At 45.1% G+C, this 17,581-nt stretch overlaps 3 protein-coding genes across 5 annotated transcripts; all 3 read right to left on the minus strand.

Annotated features, from left to right (window-relative positions):
- Nucleotides 1-215: 215 nt before the first annotated feature.
- On the minus strand, nt 216-3,000 carry LOC121640517. Its single transcript, XM_041986337.1, has 3 exons — nt 2,525-3,000; nt 1,371-1,724; nt 216-1,273 (listed from the first exon to the last, which is right to left on the minus strand). The coding sequence occupies exons 1-3, from the start codon at nt 2,592-2,594 to the stop codon at nt 1,056-1,058; spliced, it is 642 nt and encodes a 213-aa protein (XP_041842271.1). The 5' UTR covers nt 2,595-3,000; the 3' UTR covers nt 216-1,055.
- Nucleotides 3,001-6,096: 3,096 nt separating this feature from the next.
- Nucleotides 6,097-9,412, minus strand: LOC121640478 (high affinity immunoglobulin gamma Fc receptor I-like). Of its 3 annotated transcripts, XM_041986258.1 has the most exons (6): nt 9,353-9,412; nt 9,006-9,041; nt 7,959-8,219; nt 7,637-7,879; nt 7,333-7,563; nt 6,097-7,232 (listed from the first exon to the last, which is right to left on the minus strand). In XM_041986258.1, exons 1-6 carry the CDS (start codon nt 9,381-9,383, stop codon nt 7,129-7,131), a joined length of 906 nt encoding a protein of 301 aa, XP_041842192.1. In that variant the 5' UTR covers nt 9,384-9,412; the 3' UTR covers nt 6,097-7,128. The 3 variants fall into 3 exon arrangements, with proteins under 3 accessions (XP_041842192.1, XP_041842193.1, XP_041842191.1); XM_041986259.1 differs by lacking the exon at nt 9,006-9,041 and having other exon boundaries at nt 9,353-9,400; XM_041986257.1 differs by lacking the exons at nt 9,006-9,041; nt 9,353-9,412 and having other exon boundaries at nt 7,959-8,352.
- Nucleotides 9,413-11,862: 2,450 nt separating this feature from the next.
- On the minus strand, nt 11,863-14,555 carry LOC121640275 (hyaluronan and proteoglycan link protein 4-like). The gene is made up of 3 exons (XM_041985978.1): nt 14,164-14,555; nt 12,192-12,217; nt 11,863-11,948 (listed from the first exon to the last, which is right to left on the minus strand). The coding sequence occupies exons 1-3, from the start codon at nt 14,538-14,540 to the stop codon at nt 11,863-11,865; spliced, it is 489 nt and encodes a 162-aa protein (XP_041841912.1). The 5' UTR covers nt 14,541-14,555.
- Nucleotides 14,556-17,581: the final 3,026 nt, after the last annotated feature.

Below are 17,581 nucleotides of genomic sequence, written 5' to 3' on the forward strand. Positions count from 1 at the left end.
GGGACGTCTGATCTGAAGCAGCAGCACTCTGATCCTCTGTTTACAGAGAGCAGCAGCCGTGACTCCACACCAGCAGCTGCAGACATCATGACTCAGCAGAATCCTCCTCCTCCATCACAGCTCAGCAGGGAGACGTCTGAGGCTGAAACCTGATGCTAGGAGGACGCTGATCCTTTCAGAGAGGAGATGAAACCTGAATTATTACAGCTGCTTATAAACATTCAGAGAAAAGACGTTAACACAAGTTACCGAACACAAGGACGCATAAAGTTTTATTTGAACGCAGCATGTTACAGGTTCATGTTAAAGTGCTGATTACATTATTATTATACGCAGATCCCACAGGTCAATACGAAGTTCTGTTTCCTGAAGAAACTCCTCCTCTTCCTCCTAAATCTACTCTTTCTGCTCTATGACATCATAGTAAACATCTGTAAATCTGATCCATCTTCTTCTCTTTGCTTTTCCTCTGCTGCTCTGTTCAACTTTATTTACACCAACCCAGTCCTCTTTACAGAGTCCAGTTCAACACGACGGAAACTGATCCATCATCCACATAAAGGTCTTCATCTAACCACCAATCAGAGCGCAGCAGGAATCTGATTGGCTGATGAAGTTTGAGACTAAATTATATAAACTCTGGAAAAACACTAAGTTTAAATCTAAAATGTTTATGCTGATTTTTATTATCTTTACAACATCTGAAACCTGGAACTGGCTCCTCTTCTGGGGAACTGGTTCATCTTCTGGGGAACTGGTTCATCTTCTGGGGAACTGGTTCATTTTATGGGGAACTGATTCATCATCTGGGGAACTGGTTCATCTTCTGGGGAACTGGTTCATATTCTGGGGAACTGGTTCATCTTCTGGGGAACTGGTTCATGTTCTCTCTGTTTTCAGTAGAAACATCTGCAGCAGGGAATGTTTGTGTTTTAAAGACTCTCAGAGAGATGAGACATTTTACTACATCAGAGTTTAAATGAGTTCAACCTGCTGCCCTGAACATGATTCATCTTTGCAGAGCAGCTGGACATGAAAACAAGCAGGAGGAGAGATTAAACATCCTGGATCAGGCGTTGTTCAGGAGTGTGTTCAGGAGGAGCTGGTGGGCTGTTCTCTGAAGGTGGTTTAGATTTCCTGCAATACCTCACAGCAACAAAAACCCCACCAAGAAGCAGAAGGACGGCAGGAACTGATGCAGCAGCTTTAACTCCACCCTTTACTCCTCCTGTGTCTTCACCTCGTCCAAACTCAGCACGCGCATCAGTGAAAGCTGCAGGTGAGAAACAGGTGTGAGAGTCATGTGAGGTGTTAGTGAACATGGCGGCTGCCGCTCAGCAGACAGAGCGGGTCCAGACGTCTACACCCACCTGAGGCTGTGACGGTCAGGTTGATGGAGTGACTGACAACACTGAAGTCTCTCTCACTGCTTCCTGAGCTTCTGACTGTGATCAGACACTCATATGTTCCTGAATCAGTGATGCTGGTGTTCTGCAGGACCACAGAGACGTCTCCGTCCTCCACAGAGGAAGAGTCTCTCAGCTTCACTCGGCCTCTAAAAGACGGATGCTGGTAGCGTTCGTACGAGCGCTTTTCTCTGTAGAAGAAGACGTAATCCTCTGGTCTGAGATCAGACCTGGTCCACTCCAACATGAGGATTTCTGTGTTTCTGGGAGCCTGACACTGAAGAGGGACATTCTGTCCAGCTTCCACCTCCTGCTGATCTGAGACACAAGCAGAGAATCCAGAGACAGAAGTTAGAGACATGTCCATCCTCATCATGGAGGCTGGAGGCAGAGAAACACAGCAGCTCTGCAGCAAGTTGGTTCAGCTCCACAGTCGGAGGTGGAATCCTGGAAACAACAACAGCTTTCTGCCTGAAGAAGAAGAAATTCACATTTGATCTTTTCTTCAGGAAAAACCCAGAAACAGTTCAGCTTCATGCTGCTGCTGCTGGCTTTTTATCTACGTTCCTTTCTGCATGTTTCTACATGTTACATTAAAACCTGCTGATCAGAAGCTTCCACACACACGTTTTTACTCTTAAACACACTTTCTGTACATTTATGTTTGTCAGAAGAAAAATTTACAGAAAACTAAACATCTGGAAAGAAAGAAAAGAAAGAAGTTGGTTCTCAGACAGCTGACAGGGTTCATATCTGTCTGAGCTGCTGCTGGACGTTCAGGTGATGATGTTCACACACCTGTCCAGCAAATGATGATGCGTCTAATTTCAGGTCTTCTGTTTTCTATGTGCGCGTGGGAAGAGGACGGAGAGTCGATACGGGACTGATCCTACAGCTGTTAGCGCAGCTTTTTCTCTTCTTCTGGTGCATTTACTGCCAACAGAAACATGGATCTTCCTCCTAATAAATCCTCTGCAACACAAAATCGTGTTTTCTCTTCAGCCTTTTATTGCAGACTTCTCATTTTAAGTCTCAGGATGATCATCATCGTCCTGGAGGCAAACAACGCAGATGGTGGCAGGATGCCAGCTTATTAGTTCAGTGTGTGACCAGCTCACCTTGTAAAGCTGCAGCCAGACAGGAAGTGAAGAGGAGGCAGAAGGAGGAAGAAACAAAAACAAGCCTCATTTTCTGGAAGTTTAAATGTTGCTGCAGATCTCAGCTGAATGTTTGCAAGAGGAGAAGAAAGCGAAACTAAAAAGTTAAAGTAAACAAGATCAGCTTAGTCCACCCACAGAGTGTTTGCAGAGAAACCACGTGACACACAGCTGCTCTGGTCCACAGAGGTTTCCATCCTCTCCTCTTCTTCTGGTCCACAGAGAACTGGTTTGAACTTTCTCATCCTCGCTGTGTGAAGGTGATCAGGTGTGCTGACCAGCTGGCAGGTTCTTCACCAGGATGTTCAGCCTCATGCAATAAAATACAGCTGATTGATTTTCGTTGTTCTCTGCTGCAGAAACTCAGCAGAAAATGTGCAAATTTATTCCGTGTTCAGCGGAAAACACAAGAAGATCCGTGTTTCTCACGTTGCAAACATCTGAACTCTGCTACAGTCGGGAAACAGGAAGTTTCCCAGGAGCATGCTGGGAAACTGAGTTCTGGTCTGATTAGTCCAGGGTGAAACACGTTGGACACAACTAAAGAAAAGAACAGCTTACAGTGAAGCAGGGCGGTGCCCTGAAACCACCAGCAGGTGGCAGCACATCACCTGAAACAGTCACTGCAAACATGAAACGTCTCTAACAGGTTAAACCTTCATCTTCACCCTCATCTTCATCAGGTCAGAGAGGGTTAGTTAAACCTCCTCAGAGCTTCAGAAACTAGATCATCCTGAACATGTGACCACAGCTCTGAGTTTTACTGACCAACAGTCTGATTTTCTCCCCAAAACTTTCTGCTGCTTCCTGTTGAACCAGAGATGAAGCAGCCTGTTCCTGCAGGACTGACTGATGCCTTTACTGACACTAAGGAAAAATGGCCGCTGCTCTTTGTTTCTTCCTGCTGACTTTTTCTTTATGAACTGCTTTAAAGTCAACACGAAGTCCAGTTTGATCCTAAAACTGCTTCAGTTTGACTTTAACCTGTGAAGTTGTTGATGATTAAACCTGTTTTCTGTTTAACTTGCTTCACAGAGGGAGGAAACCAGATAAAATACCTCCATCACAGAGAGAACAGAGACTTGCTCCACCTACTGTGACAGTCTACGTCATACTGTGTGCAGCCAATGAGCTCCTCAAACAAAAAAAACATCCTCCGACCCGATCCTCTTCTGTACAATGTACAGGACCTCCAGCAGTCTGATGGGCTGTGATTGGCTGGAACCAGCTGATGCTTGGCGAATGAGTCGCTCTGCATTTTCTGTTGTTTTTTTCAGCAGCTTCAATTCCACAACGAGGCACTGGCGTGATTTAGGGAAAACAGGGGCCTCATTTGTTTTTTGTCATGTGATAATCAGGAAAATAATACAGGCCTTGCTGCAGGCTTCATCAGGACACGCCCCCTTTACTCGCTGCAGGCTTCATCTGGACACGCCCCCTTTACTCCATGCAGGTTTCATCTGGACACGCCCCCTTTACTCCATGCAGGTTTCATCTGGACACGCCCCCTTTACTCGATGCAGCCTTTGGGGCTTTTACGTAACGTAAGACGTAACATAACTAGCCGCATGAAGTATGTGCAGAAATAACCAGAACTGTTAACACATTTAATCAAACTGTGAAATTTCACAGCCAAATCATTCTACAGTAAAAACCCACACTGAGCTGCAGCTGCAGTTTCACACTTATTAACGTCCGTTTTCACACTTTGGACTGATGAAGGTTTTTAATAGCCAGCGTCTGTGTGAAGAAACATCACACTCCTGCACAGCAGTGTCACTTTGTAGAAAAAACTGTTCTTTTACTTCTGCATGATACTTACAGCCCACGTATGCTGCTACTGTAGGTACCCACACATCAATACAACAGCAGGTAGATCAGCTGATCTCAGAGCAGCTCATACAGATGCTGCAGGAACATCTGGACAGGAAGCATTTACAGCATCATGATGATGATGTTTCATTAAACAGTGAACTATAAACTGCTTCAGCAGACTTTAATCTTTGTGTAGAAACTTCTTTCCACTAACAGTCCTGCAGAGAAACATGTGGCCACATCCAGCTGACATGTTTTCATCAGAAACAGGAAGCTGGACGAGCACAGAGCTGTTAGAGTCCGTTACAGAACAACCACAGGATGAAAACACCCAGTACAAAACCCACCTTCATCTACCAACACACACCAGCTACTGTGGAAACTTTTAAAGTGACAACAATGATTGTTATCAACACAATTCAGAGAAATGAAACGTAAACCACGTATTTAATAACAGATGAAGAACGATGGAAATATTAAACTGGACTGTGTGATGTAACAACCATCTTTAACCAGAGAAAAGCCAGAAAACATCTAAAGATGAAAATCCTACAACTCCCAGAATGCTTTGTGATCTGTTACTTCCTGTTCTCCTCCCTGCTGCTGCCAGACCGAAGCTGTGCTCCAGTTCAGGGTCTCCACACTTCAAAGAGACAGATGTCATAACCCGGCTCACGGCTACAACAAAACAACGCCAAATAGCAAATAAGACCAATTATAATTATTTATTAACGAAAGATTAACCATGGAGTGTGGCTGTCTGCAAAATCAGAAGTGTAGGTGCGTGCATGGTTGTGTGTAAGAATATAATGAATGCAGTGTTGTATGGTGTAAAACTAAACTAAAAGTAAAGCAAAAGCAAGGTGCAGCGGGCGCAGGTGCGGCCTGGGAGCGGAGCGAGGAAAAGAGAGAGGATGAGGCCGGCCGTAGGCGGGTCTTATATACGCGCAGTGCGTGGGGCCCTTCACGCACGCACGCACAGCCAGGTACATGCCAGCTTCACCTGCACACACACATAATTAAAGAACACGGCCACAAAGAAGGGGCCGTGACACAGACGACGTAGCGACGCAGCGTCCTACGTCGTCTACGTCGTCTGTCACTCCGAAGCTGCTCAGCATACGTGAAATGAGACAGTCGACCTCGCCGACCAGAATTCCCACAGCAGCAACGTAGGACGTTGACAGAAAACCTCATTCTGTTCATCATGTTGTTATTAACTACGTTAAATTAATCATTAAACTGATGAATAAATTTATATGATAAAGTTATTATATATTATTATAGAATGTTGTAATTATACTAATTTATTATTATATTTATTATAATAAATTGAATTAATTAGGGTTGCAGGTTGAAATGCCTGAACTCCACCGCCACCCCCATCACCTCCAAACCAGATGCGGCTCACTGGGCATCCCCCAGGACCAGCAGACCTACATCAACGCAGCCACCCGGGTCAACGACCTCCCCCTACCCATCCCCAGCGGCACCCTGGGTAACAGGGGTGTGAGAGGTCCTGATTGTCCTCCTCCTCCCTGCTCATGACTGTTTGAGGTGTGTTTGTTGTTTGCAAGTAAAACTGAGGGGCAGTGACCACATTGTACTGGGAGCGAGGCCATGTTAGGGAAGAAGGGTGCGCTTGTTTTACTTCACGCATGCACTCAGAAAGTCGGTGTTTAACTGGGATCATCGATGAACACGTATGGATGACCCAACCCAGCAATCTGTAGGAAGCTTTATGTTTTATTATGTTTTATACATGCAGGTGTTTTTCTTTAATGAAATAAAAACAGGGACTTGCTACCTCACAGTAAAAGTACTCATTTAAAACCTAAATGAACCTTTACAAACGTCCTGTAAGCCAAGTATAAAACCCAGTATGTTCTGCTTTTCTGGTTCTATAGAATTAACCTTCGGTAAGTTAGCGAGCACATGGAGCTGATCATCATTCCTATAGGTTAGTTAAACATGTACATCACAGTTTAGGACTCATAGTGTGGAGTAACGGAGATGCTTCACCATGATGTCAGCCTGGTTACACTTTACCAACTAAATAAAACATTTTAATTATTCTTTCTTTCTCACAAACATCCAACATGAAACTAAGCAGTATTTCCAGAGTTTCCACCCATTCCTGCTCCAGGATCTGCTTCCACGTCACATCTTGGACAGATTGTTAAACATAATCAGATACACAGTGATCCATCCTGATGGAGATCTTTATTATCTCCACTTTATGTGCTCTCATGACGTCATCCTAGCTGAGGCAGCAGCTGATCACACGGATTTACCAGAGATCCCATGACTTAGAATATTACTGACTGACCAGGTTCTGCTGGTAAAAGTAAAGATGAAAAGCAGAAAATGATTATAATGAGAAAACTGTGGTGGCAGTTAGAGCTGCAGGATGGTGTGGTGGTTAGCACCACCACCTGGGCTGGGGGGGTTTGAACAGTGGTCTTTCTGTGTGGAGTTTCTATGTTCTCCCCGTGTACGGGGAGTCTACCATGATGATGATGTTCCACTTACAGAGACCTTCATCATGTGTTGATGTGGATCCAGTGTAGCAGCTGTTCTGTCCAGGTGTGTAAAAGAAGCAGAGCAGACAGGCCACGCCCCCTTCACTGCTTTATTTCCAGGATAAACAGACAGATGTGACGTCTCTGTTCACAGATGTTGACCTCAGTTCTAGAAAGTTCTCATGTGAAAGAAGAACATCAGGAGAAGAGAGAGATGAGATGTTCAGCTCAGTTTAGATGATGCTCTGTGGTGACATCATCATAGTCATCATCCAATCCCTGATCAGCCTGGGTGGATGGAGTCATCACCATGGAGACGGCCAGGTCACTTCCTGCAGACAGAGCAGGTTAGAGAGAAAACCATGATTGATTGATTGATTGATTGATTGATTGATTGATTGATTGACAGGTCAGTGAATGGTTCAGTGTTACCTGTGTCTCTGTGTGGATATAAAGACACCATGAGGAGGGTGGAGATGAAGTACGGACAGAACACCAGCAGGTGGAGGAACAGCATGAACCCAAGATGGAAGGAGCATGAAGCAGGGGGCAGAGCTACAGTAGTGGGCGGAGTCGTTGATACGGGCGGAGTTGTTGATACAGGCGGGTATGTTGAAGTGGGCGGAGTTGTTGATACGGGTGGGGATGTGGTTGTAGGTTTTTCTGCAGAGAGAATCCCACCTGGTCAGGTGACTGTGGATGAAATAAGAGCTGAAATGAGAGTGAAGCTCCTCACCTGTGACAGAGATCCAGCTGGGTGGAGACTCTCCATGACTGCTGATGCTACACCTGTAGAGACCTTCATCAGACCTGGTAACATGGTGGAGGGTCATGTGACCTGTAGACTCAGTCCTGATGAGGGAGCCATCTTTATAGAAAGCAGCTGGGAGGTTGGAGGGAGACTTTGATTGACAGCTCAGAGTGAGGTCATCTCCCTCCATCACAGGGAGGACAGGACTCTGCAGGATCACTGATCCACCTCAACACAGAGACAAACTACAGCATTTCATCCATTTCCACACAGCTTCATCACCACTAACTCCACAGTCTGATCTTACCAGTGACAGTGAGGGTGATGCTGTTACTGGTTGCTCCCTCTCTGGACTCACACCAGTAAACTCCAGAGTCCCATGTTAACATGTAGCTGATGTTACAAGAAGAACCAGCTGCTTCTCCCCACCCAGATCCACACTGAGTCCTGGTCTTCTTGGTCATGTTTCTCCTCACCGTCCATCCAGTAGAGCTGTCCTCCTCACAGATCAGAGACACAGAGTCTCCTTTAAAAAGCTGAGATCTGCTGGGACTGATGGTCAGACGAGCTGTGAGGGATGAAAGGAAACAGAATAAAACCACTGATGTTTCATTGTTTTCTAAACTAAAAGTACAGGTGCTGTAACATCCTACAAGAGAAAAGATCATCCTAAACAGCTTCTGTGGAGGAAATTCTGACAGTTCAACAAGTGGATCAACGTTAAAATAAATCTCACACTTCTCCTGTTAAAGTGTCTCAAGGACGTCAGACACTGTCCTCAGTCTGTTTGTCCTGAGTCTGGATAAAAGAATGTGGATGGAAATGTGGAACAGCTGTGTAATTTAATGCTGTAAAGATGGATGTGTGGGTGAGACAGATGGAACATTTAGAGGTAAAACATGGTGATGCTTTCCTGTACAACATCCATCTTTCATTATGAAATCTTTCTCAGTCCTGCATTGACCTACACTGCTGATATTTCTCAGTATTAATAACCTTCTCATGCTCAACACATCTGCACGTCAACACCTGTTCACAGTCAGGACGCCATCTGCTGGCTATGTGCTGTCAGCAGGAAGCTGAAGCATCACTGTGTTTATGGAGGAAGCTACGTGCACATCATTTCTTACGCTCCTGCACGAGCCCGGCTGCTGGTGTGAGCGAGGATGCAGGTGCGACTGCAGGGTGGCCAATGGAGGCCCCCGATAGCTACAAAGATGAAGCTCCACCAAGGTGCAAGAGCCTTCACTCTGCTGCAGCTTTCTTTTTATTTCTTTTTATCCAGGTTCCCTATAAAGAGTCTGTTATAAGTAATAATCATCTGCTTTTTATCAGACTGGGAAGGTTTACTGACCTTGACTTTTTCTGCAGCACAGCAGGGAGCTCACAACTAAATACAAAGAACATTCACGTCAATTTAACACACAAGTCCAGTAGAAATACACACATACTCTGCATATATGTTGACTGGTTTTCAGGCCAAACTGGGATTTCTGGAAAAATGGGATTTAAAATGAGATTAAATGAAAAGCTTGAGAAACGTGCAGAAATAAATCCTCCAGAAAAAGCAATGACAACAACACACCAGCAGGTAGAATATGTGGAGATCTCTTCCTGATATTTCTGACCTGAATTCAGTCTTTTTATTTCCATTTCTTCCTCTTCATCATCAGTAATGAACAGAGAGAAAAGTCTACTTACAGAGCAGAAACAGTAGAGATGTTTCCTTCATGGTTCCTCTCAGTGATGTGAGCTGCTTCCTCGTCTTGTTGGCTTTACATCAAGTAAAACCCGCCTTCTTCCTCTGTGTATGTGCTCTACTTCTTTCTTTCTTCTTCTTCTCTTGTATTTAAACGCTTCATTCAGTGTTGAGCTCAGTTCAGCATCGTTTACATTAAGGATACAACTGGAGGTAGAAACTTAATACTCAGCCAGAAATTCATTAGTTAGTTGCTCTGCTGTAACTTTGGCTTTATGGGAGGACAGGACTCAGCCAGAACACATTAGTTCTGGTCTTATGGTCCTCCCCAACCAGAGGACACCAGAGAGAAAACCCTCACCTACACGGTCCAGTTGTAAAGTGGTCGTTGTACAAACACAAACAGCAGCTTCTGATCAGCTTGATGGTAAAACATGCAGCAGGTAACAAACCTGCAGCAGAAAAACCAGAAAACAAACTGAATGTGACCTGGAAGAGGCAGAAAGAGAGGAAACATCCTCCAAAACAAGGTTGTAAAAGCTGAAAGATGTGTTCCTGAGGGAGAATGTTCTAGAGAACTTTATCTATTCAGAGGTTAACAAGGTTCAGATTTTACACTCAGAGCTGTAAACCTGGTCTACTCTGACCTAACAAGCTTCTACATGGTACAGTAGTTAGTAACGCCCTCCTTCAGGAAGCAGGCGTCGTGGAACATCCCTACATCCTCTCTGGAAATGGAAAGAACCATCAATCATGGGTTAAGAAGGATTTGATCACCAGGAAGAGAGTGTGTGTTAAACACCCCCATTCTCCACGGAGGCGACGTCCATGTTGCTCCATTAACACTGAGTTTGTTCTCAAGTCCGTCCATAGAACCAGCCGGCTGGTCTTCTCCACGTCCCGCGTCATCACAGAGAAATGACGGATGTTTGAGGCTCGTCATGCCGTGTTTTTATTAATGGTGTCAAAGTTTTAACACAATTAATTACACAATTAATGCTGTTAACGCCCACACACACACACACACACACACATGTATATATATATAACTGTATGATTGATTATTTACATGCAGGACTTCAGTGTGGTGTCCAGGAGGACCTGGTCTGTGCAGGAACTACTTCCTGGTTCAGACTGAGAGGAGGGAGATTTCTCACTGGAAGGAATCAGAGTTAAAGATGGAAACATGGACGCTGTTCATGAAGAAAGATGGACGGTCACAGAGACACGTGTCCATTTAAACCTGCTGTAATCTGAGACGTGAGGACATGATGGCGTCCCGTCCTCTGGCAGACAGAAGGGCTGCAGACACCAGGCTCCACCTGCTGCTTCTATCCACCTGCCTTTTATTCTACTTTTTACTTTCTACTTTGGTTTGAACATCGTTTTTCTTTCATCTGATTTCACACGTCCTCATTTATATTTCCATGCTTCTATATTGTCTTCTTCCGTCTGTCCGTGTGACTGGACCAGGAATGTGGTGGATAGAAGATGCATCAGCACACAGAGCTGCAGAGGAAACATCCTCTGACTGAGGAACAGGATCTGTCAGGACCAGAGAGGAGGGAAAGGATAACAGGACTCTAATGTGTCTGAGAGGAGGTACTGCAGCGCCATCTAGTGGTGATAAAGTAACAACTAACTCAGAGCTGATTCTGACCTCTCTAACACACACACACACACACACACGGTGTGATTTAACTAACTCACCGACCAGCTTCTTGTGAGTTGTGTATCTGAGCCTGTTGGGTTCAGGTCCTCCTGCCGGTTCATGGTCATGTTACAGTCTTGGACCTGCTGTGTTCTCCAGTCTTCATGTGTGTTCGTCTAGTTTTTGTGTTAAAACCTGAACCTCTGCACCGGTCGGCCTCGTCAGCCTGCATCTGGCTCCACGTTCCACATGAGAGCGTTCTTCATTTAAAATGTTTAATTAGACACAAAATCTTACAAACTGCCACAATTAAAACAAGCATGACGCTTCCAACACGTCTGGATTTATGGCTGTTTGAAGGAGACGTTGCTTTAAAAAGAGAGGTTCAAACGACTGGCTCGTTCTTACAATATCTTACAAGATTTCACAATATATAAGAATAACAAACAAAATATGTTTCTATATAAAATCTACTTTACAAGATTTGTTTATACTATACAGTATTTGTTTATACTATACAGTATTTATTTATACTATACAGTATTTGTTTCCGAACAATTCTCTCTGCACATAGATGCTTCACATGAATGCAGCGTGTTGGACATCAGACGTCTATGATGTCACACATGTGATGAAGGCGGTGTGGAAAATGTGTAAATAAAAAGAATGGCTCACACATGAACGGCTCACAGCTGACTCGGTTCCCATTGTTCATTTAAAAGAGTTGTTCAAAAGAATTGATTCGTTCATGAACGTCACATCTCTAGAGCGCATAGACACCGTCGCTACGGAGTTAGACAACTGTTGCTTAGCAACTGCAGATGTAGAATTATATCATATTAACATAATATTAATTTATTATTAAATCCATCTATCCTTGTCTCCTCGGTCCTTGTCTCCTCCATCCTTGTCTCCTCCATCCTGGTTCCTTCTATCCTGTGTTGTACCTGCAGGTGAGAAGCAGGTGTGAGTATCAGTATCAGGGAGGTGATGAATCATTTCCTCTTCAAACTGCTGTCACACATCATCTCCTGCACTCTGATCACTGCACTCAGACCAGCTGCTTTCTACAGAGTCTCATCAACAACATCTTTAGAAAACACAAACATCTGATCTGAGATGTTTCACTCTCACATCAACAACCAGGAAGCTGCTTCACCTCTCTCCCACACACACACAGACACACTCACCTGGAGGAGAAACTTCCAGATGGATGATGGAGATGGGATCAGTAATCAAGATGGCTCTATGCAGTTACTGCCCCCCAATTTTAACCCTCTTTTTTTAATTGCAAACAGCACATAATATATTCCATCACTAGTGGGGGAGGGAGGGGGGATGGGGTCTTCAAGCGCCCCTGTCTCCATGGATGGCCCGGGGGCGGGGCGGGCCGGGTGGCCTGTCGCGTTGGCCCGGGGCGTAGGCGGGCTGTCCCGGGGGGTTTTGGCTGCTGGCCCTGGGGGGAAGGTGCTGTTTTGGGGGTGGGGAGTGGGGGGCGGGGGCGGGGTGGGGGGTTGGGGGCCTGGCTCGTGTCTCCTCGCCTCCTGGCTGGGGCTGTCCCCCCGTGGCGTGGGGTGGCGGGAGGATGGTGGTGGGGGGATGGTGTTTGTGTGTGTGTGGGTGGGAGAGTGGTGTGGGTGTGGGAGAATGTATGGTGCAGGGATGGGGGAGTGTGTGGGAGGATGGATGGTGGAAGGATGGTGTGTGTGCGGGAGGATGGATGGTGTATGGGAGGGAGGATGGTGTGTGTGTGGGGGAGTGGTGTATGTTTGGGAGAGTGGGTGATGGAGGGGTGGTGTGTGTGTGTGGGAGGATGGGGTACGTGAAGGTGGATGTTTGGTGTAGGAGAATGATGTATGTGTGGGAGGATGGGTAGTGGAAGGAAGGTGTGTGTGTGTGTGTATGGGAGGTGTGAAGGTGGATGAATGGTGTGTGAGAGGGAGGATGGTGTATGTGTGGGAGGATGAGTGGTGGAGAGATGATGTGTGTGTGGGAGGATGGGATAGGTGTGGGAGAGTGTATGGTGGAAGGATGGTGAGTGTGTGGGAGGAAGGATGGTGTGTGTGTGGAAGGATGGATGGTGGAAGGATGGTGTGTGTGTGTGGGAGGACAGAGTATGTGAGGGTTGAATGGTGTATGCGTGGGAGGATAAATGGAGGAGTGGAAGGAGAGTGTGTGTGTTTGTGTGTGTGTGTGTGTGTTGGTCTGGGGGGGGGGCAGGACTGGTTCTCGGGGTGTGCGGCTGGGCGCTGGGGTGTGGGGCTGGCCTCTGGTGGTGGCCGTCTGGGCGGGCCGGGTCCCCCCGGGTGGCGTGCTGGCCCTCGGCCTGTGGGGGGGGGGGTGTCCCTGCGCTCCTGGGCCCGGGCCCTCTGCCCCGTCTGTCCCGGGCGGCCGGTGCCCGGGGGGCGGCTCCTGCTGGGGTCTCCTGCTGCTGCCTTCCTGGGAGGGCGAGTGGTCGTCTCTGTGGACCGGTCGGGATCTGTTGCCTGCGGGGGGGCTGGTGGCCTGGGTCTCGGGACCGCTGGCCTGACTCTGGCCTCTGTTCAAGTGAGGTGGCATCTGCATGATCACTCTGCATGGTCACTCCTTCCTGAACGTCTCCACACAGTCTTTGCGTCGCCGTGTGGCCGAGTTCTCCAACACATCCACACAGGTTTCTCTGCGCGTGTTCTTGAATACAGCAGTTTCACTTATATCTATTATCATATTTTGTTTCTTTTTTTAATTATTTCTGTTCTTATTATTATTATTACTCTTACTCTTATTATTATTATTGTTACTATTATCAACTAGTTGTGTAATGACCTACTGGCTAGGATGATCTTAGCTATATATGTTGTAAGTAGTATGGATTACATGGTCTTCTGTATGATGTTTCAAGTCCCCACCCGCACTCCCCACACCCTTTCTGTCCCTCTCTCTCCCCTCCCTCTTCTCTCTACTTTCTTTTCTCTCTCTCTCTCTCTGTCCCCTCCGGTCGAGTCCAGCATTAAGAGTCTGATTTAATAAAGTTTTTCATCAAGAGGGACTTTATACATGTAGTATAAATCCCTGCTTGATAGAGTAAAATTGCCCAGCACCAGACAGCAGCCAGACAATCATTCTGTTTGCAACGATGCTGGACAAGACAGGTTAAAAAAAAAAAAAAAAAAAAAAAAAAAAAAGATGGCTCTATTCCTGTCATCTGTTCTTCTCTGGAAGACTCTACATTCATATGTTCCTGTATCATCAGTCGTCACCTTCTTCAGAATCAGAGACACGTCTCCATCCTTCATCTGTCTGTCCTGAAGATCCACGCGGTTCTGGAAAGATGGATGCTGGTGGGAGAGATCAAGATGTCTGTCTTTGTACAAAAACACATATTCTGGATCCAGATCAGGTCTGGTCCAGTCCACAGCTACGATGTCTCCATCATGTCCAGCTCCACATGGCAGAGAGACGTCATGTCCAAGTTCAGCTGTGATGTTTGTCTGTCCTGCAGGAGAGGAAACAACACAGATCAGAGAGGTTAAAGAGATCAGAGAGGAACTCTTCAACATGTCTGCTGTAAAGGGACGTCCAACATGTCCTAAACAGAGACGTCTTCCCTCCATCTGGACATGAACTAACCTGCTCATTAACCTGTGTCAGATTAACATCAGTTTTACAATCATTAATCAGTGTCTGAGGTAAAATAGTTGGTTGGATGCTTTTAAAATCAGAGAAGTCTATAAATACGAGTCTGGCATGAGAAGATGTCTCATCAGGAGGTGAAGTAGAGGGATGCAAGTATTCTCTGCTCCTCTCCCGGGTCTATGAGCAAACTGCATGGGGTCTAAAAGGACCTGCAGCAGGTTTAAAAGATCAGCTCGAACCAGCTTCTCAAAGGACTGCATCACCAGAGAAGTCAGGACACTGGTCTGAAGTCATCCAGATGTTGAGGAGAACTACATTTGGCTACAGATACAATGACAGCTTGGAGACCCTCATCTGCTCCATGTTAAAAATGTCCAAAAAAATGTCCAGGGATGCCGTCTGGTCCAGGACTCTTTAGTTTTTTACTTTTTAAACACAGAAATGACATCATTTATCTCCAGTTTAAACTGGACAGTAGACGGACAGCCTGGCATCTCTATTTTCTCTCCTGTGGAAACATCACACCTTTAATAAAAACCATTCAGAGCTTCCCATCCCATACTACGCTACGATCATTGCTGCTCAATTTAGATGTAGTTTAAATAGAAGCTGATAAAATCCCTCCACGTCTGACACCATTAAAGTTTCAAAGAAACTTAATTAATCTTCATCCTCCTGCATCACTCGCTTCATTTACACAAGAAGACCCGTCACTAGAAGGAAACTGGGATCACAGATCAATAGAACTCAGTTACACCTCTCCTTCTGTTCTAATCATTTAGTCTCTGTATCAGCCCACCTCCACTGGTGGATCCAGAGAAGAACTCAGCAAAGACAACGATGAGGACGCATGTTGATCTGAGCGTGTTGACGGCTGATTGTTTCTATGGTTACTAAAGAGAGAAGCATGAAGAAACAGGAAAACCTGTCGTCCCACCTACCTCACACAGGTTCCTCCTCCTCCTCCTCCTCCTCCTCCTCCTCCTCCTCCTCCTCCACATCCACGCCCTTCACAGACAGGAAACCAACATGTACCCAGTTCAGCCTGAAAGGTATCAAGGTAGAGCAGAGTAGCTACCAGAGGAAAAGTTGTTCTTTCTTAACCAATGCTGAGAGTTTTCACAGCTCTTCATGATTTAAAGAAGCTGAGCTCACCTGTAGAAAGCAGGATTCTCCCCGACAGCATGGAAAGGATGCAGGAAAGTTGTACATATCCCGTATAAATAAAAGTTTTCTAGACCTTAATAGTTAACCTTCTTTAATAAGATATGAGCAGCATGATATAAAACTGCCTCCACTTCTTTCTGTAAGCAGAAGAAATGATAATAAAAGTATTAAAAAGACTTAGCTTTGCTTCAGAGGTGCAGAGAACAGCCATGACTCCATAACTTGCTGGTGTCTGCTCCAGACTGACTGGTCTCCACCTTAGATTACATCCATCACCAGTTTCTTTTTCATATTTTCAGATGAACAAGCCAAACCTGAAACTCAGCGTGGATGTGTTGTTTTCACTAGTCCAGGTCAAATCTATCATTTCTAGTTGTAATGAGTAATCTGTCGTCTGCTCTGCTTAGATCACTGCGCTGTGTGTGAAATCCATCCTTTCCTTTATCTAACAGCACTGATCATTATTAGTAACTCAAAAATACTCCGTCCCCTCCACTGCTCTACTGAACCCAATAAACCTGTAGATAAACACGAGAATTATTCATATTAGTACATATAACATTATAAAATAACAGAGTTTTTATCTATTTAACCTGTTTTTCTAGGAGACCTTCAGGTCAGCACATATAAAACAGGTTAATAAAACTAGAAGAGAAGCAGAACACTGCATGTTGGAACAACCTCCACCTTCAGCTTCAGTCTCCACAGAAAGTTGGACTGAACCTTGTTCGTAAAACTGTCTGCGACATATTAGTTCTGTTGGACTTTAGGGGAGCTGAAAAGGGTCCATTTAACACGTTTTCAGACATCTCTAAGTGTGTTAGAGTGGGAGGATGCTCTGCTTCAATCAGAGAGAAGGGCACAGAGAAGACAGTTCCAAGAACTCCTTATTAATGGAGGTGGGTTACAGGACGGTCTGTGTGTGTGTGTGTGTGTGTGTGTGTGTGTGTGTGTGTGTGGTCTAATAATAATACTAATAATAATAATAATAATAATAATAACTTTATTTATAAAGCATGAGACATAAATCAACTAAAGTCCAGTCAGGTGAAGGGTTAATAACACAGTGACTTTAAATGAATCTAGTGGTCTCTACTGCCATCTAGTGGTCGCAGCCCATAACTGCATCGGTTACCTTCAACACATGAAGGACACATGACAAGCAACATCAAACATGGGCGGTTCTAGGGGGGGTCCAGGGTGCCCCAGTGCCACCCTGACAACAAGCTTCGCTCCCCGGTAGCCCCCCTACTGAGGGCGAAACCAAAGAATTAATAAATACAAAAATATTGGCAATTATTTCACAATAATCACAAAAAACGCAGAATACAGTTACTGTAGTGCAGATGGAGCCAGTGGCAAGTTTTCTGATCAAGCTGGTGCTGTTTGAGTCACAGTGTTACACCGAACGTTAAGATTGTGTTTTTCATTTCTTTTGTTCAAAAATGTGTTTTCTTTGTTATAATTTACATGAAGTCAAGATACGATTCTGAGACAACTATCATTTTTTCATATTGTCACTGTAATAGATCACAGACATGAAGGTATGAAGACTTTTTACAGAAGTTTAAAAAAACAACTGTATCTAAAACTACTGTAAACGAACTGCTTTTATTTAATTGCTGTAAATATACAGTCAATTTAAAAAAAACTTGGAGGGTGTTTTTGTATTATTTTCTCATAAATGTTCCTCTCTAACAAAGCAGCTGGCCCCAGCCTGGGCCCCCCTAATGTTCGTCTAGAACCACCACTGGTGTCAAATTACACTTAAGTGATCTGGTGCAGCAAGGCGATTGAA

Source organism: Melanotaenia boesemani, chromosome 5 (genome assembly GCF_017639745.1).
Source record: "Melanotaenia boesemani isolate fMelBoe1 chromosome 5, fMelBoe1.pri, whole genome shotgun sequence".
NCBI classification, from domain to species: domain Eukaryota; kingdom Metazoa; phylum Chordata; class Actinopteri; order Atheriniformes; family Melanotaeniidae; genus Melanotaenia; species Melanotaenia boesemani.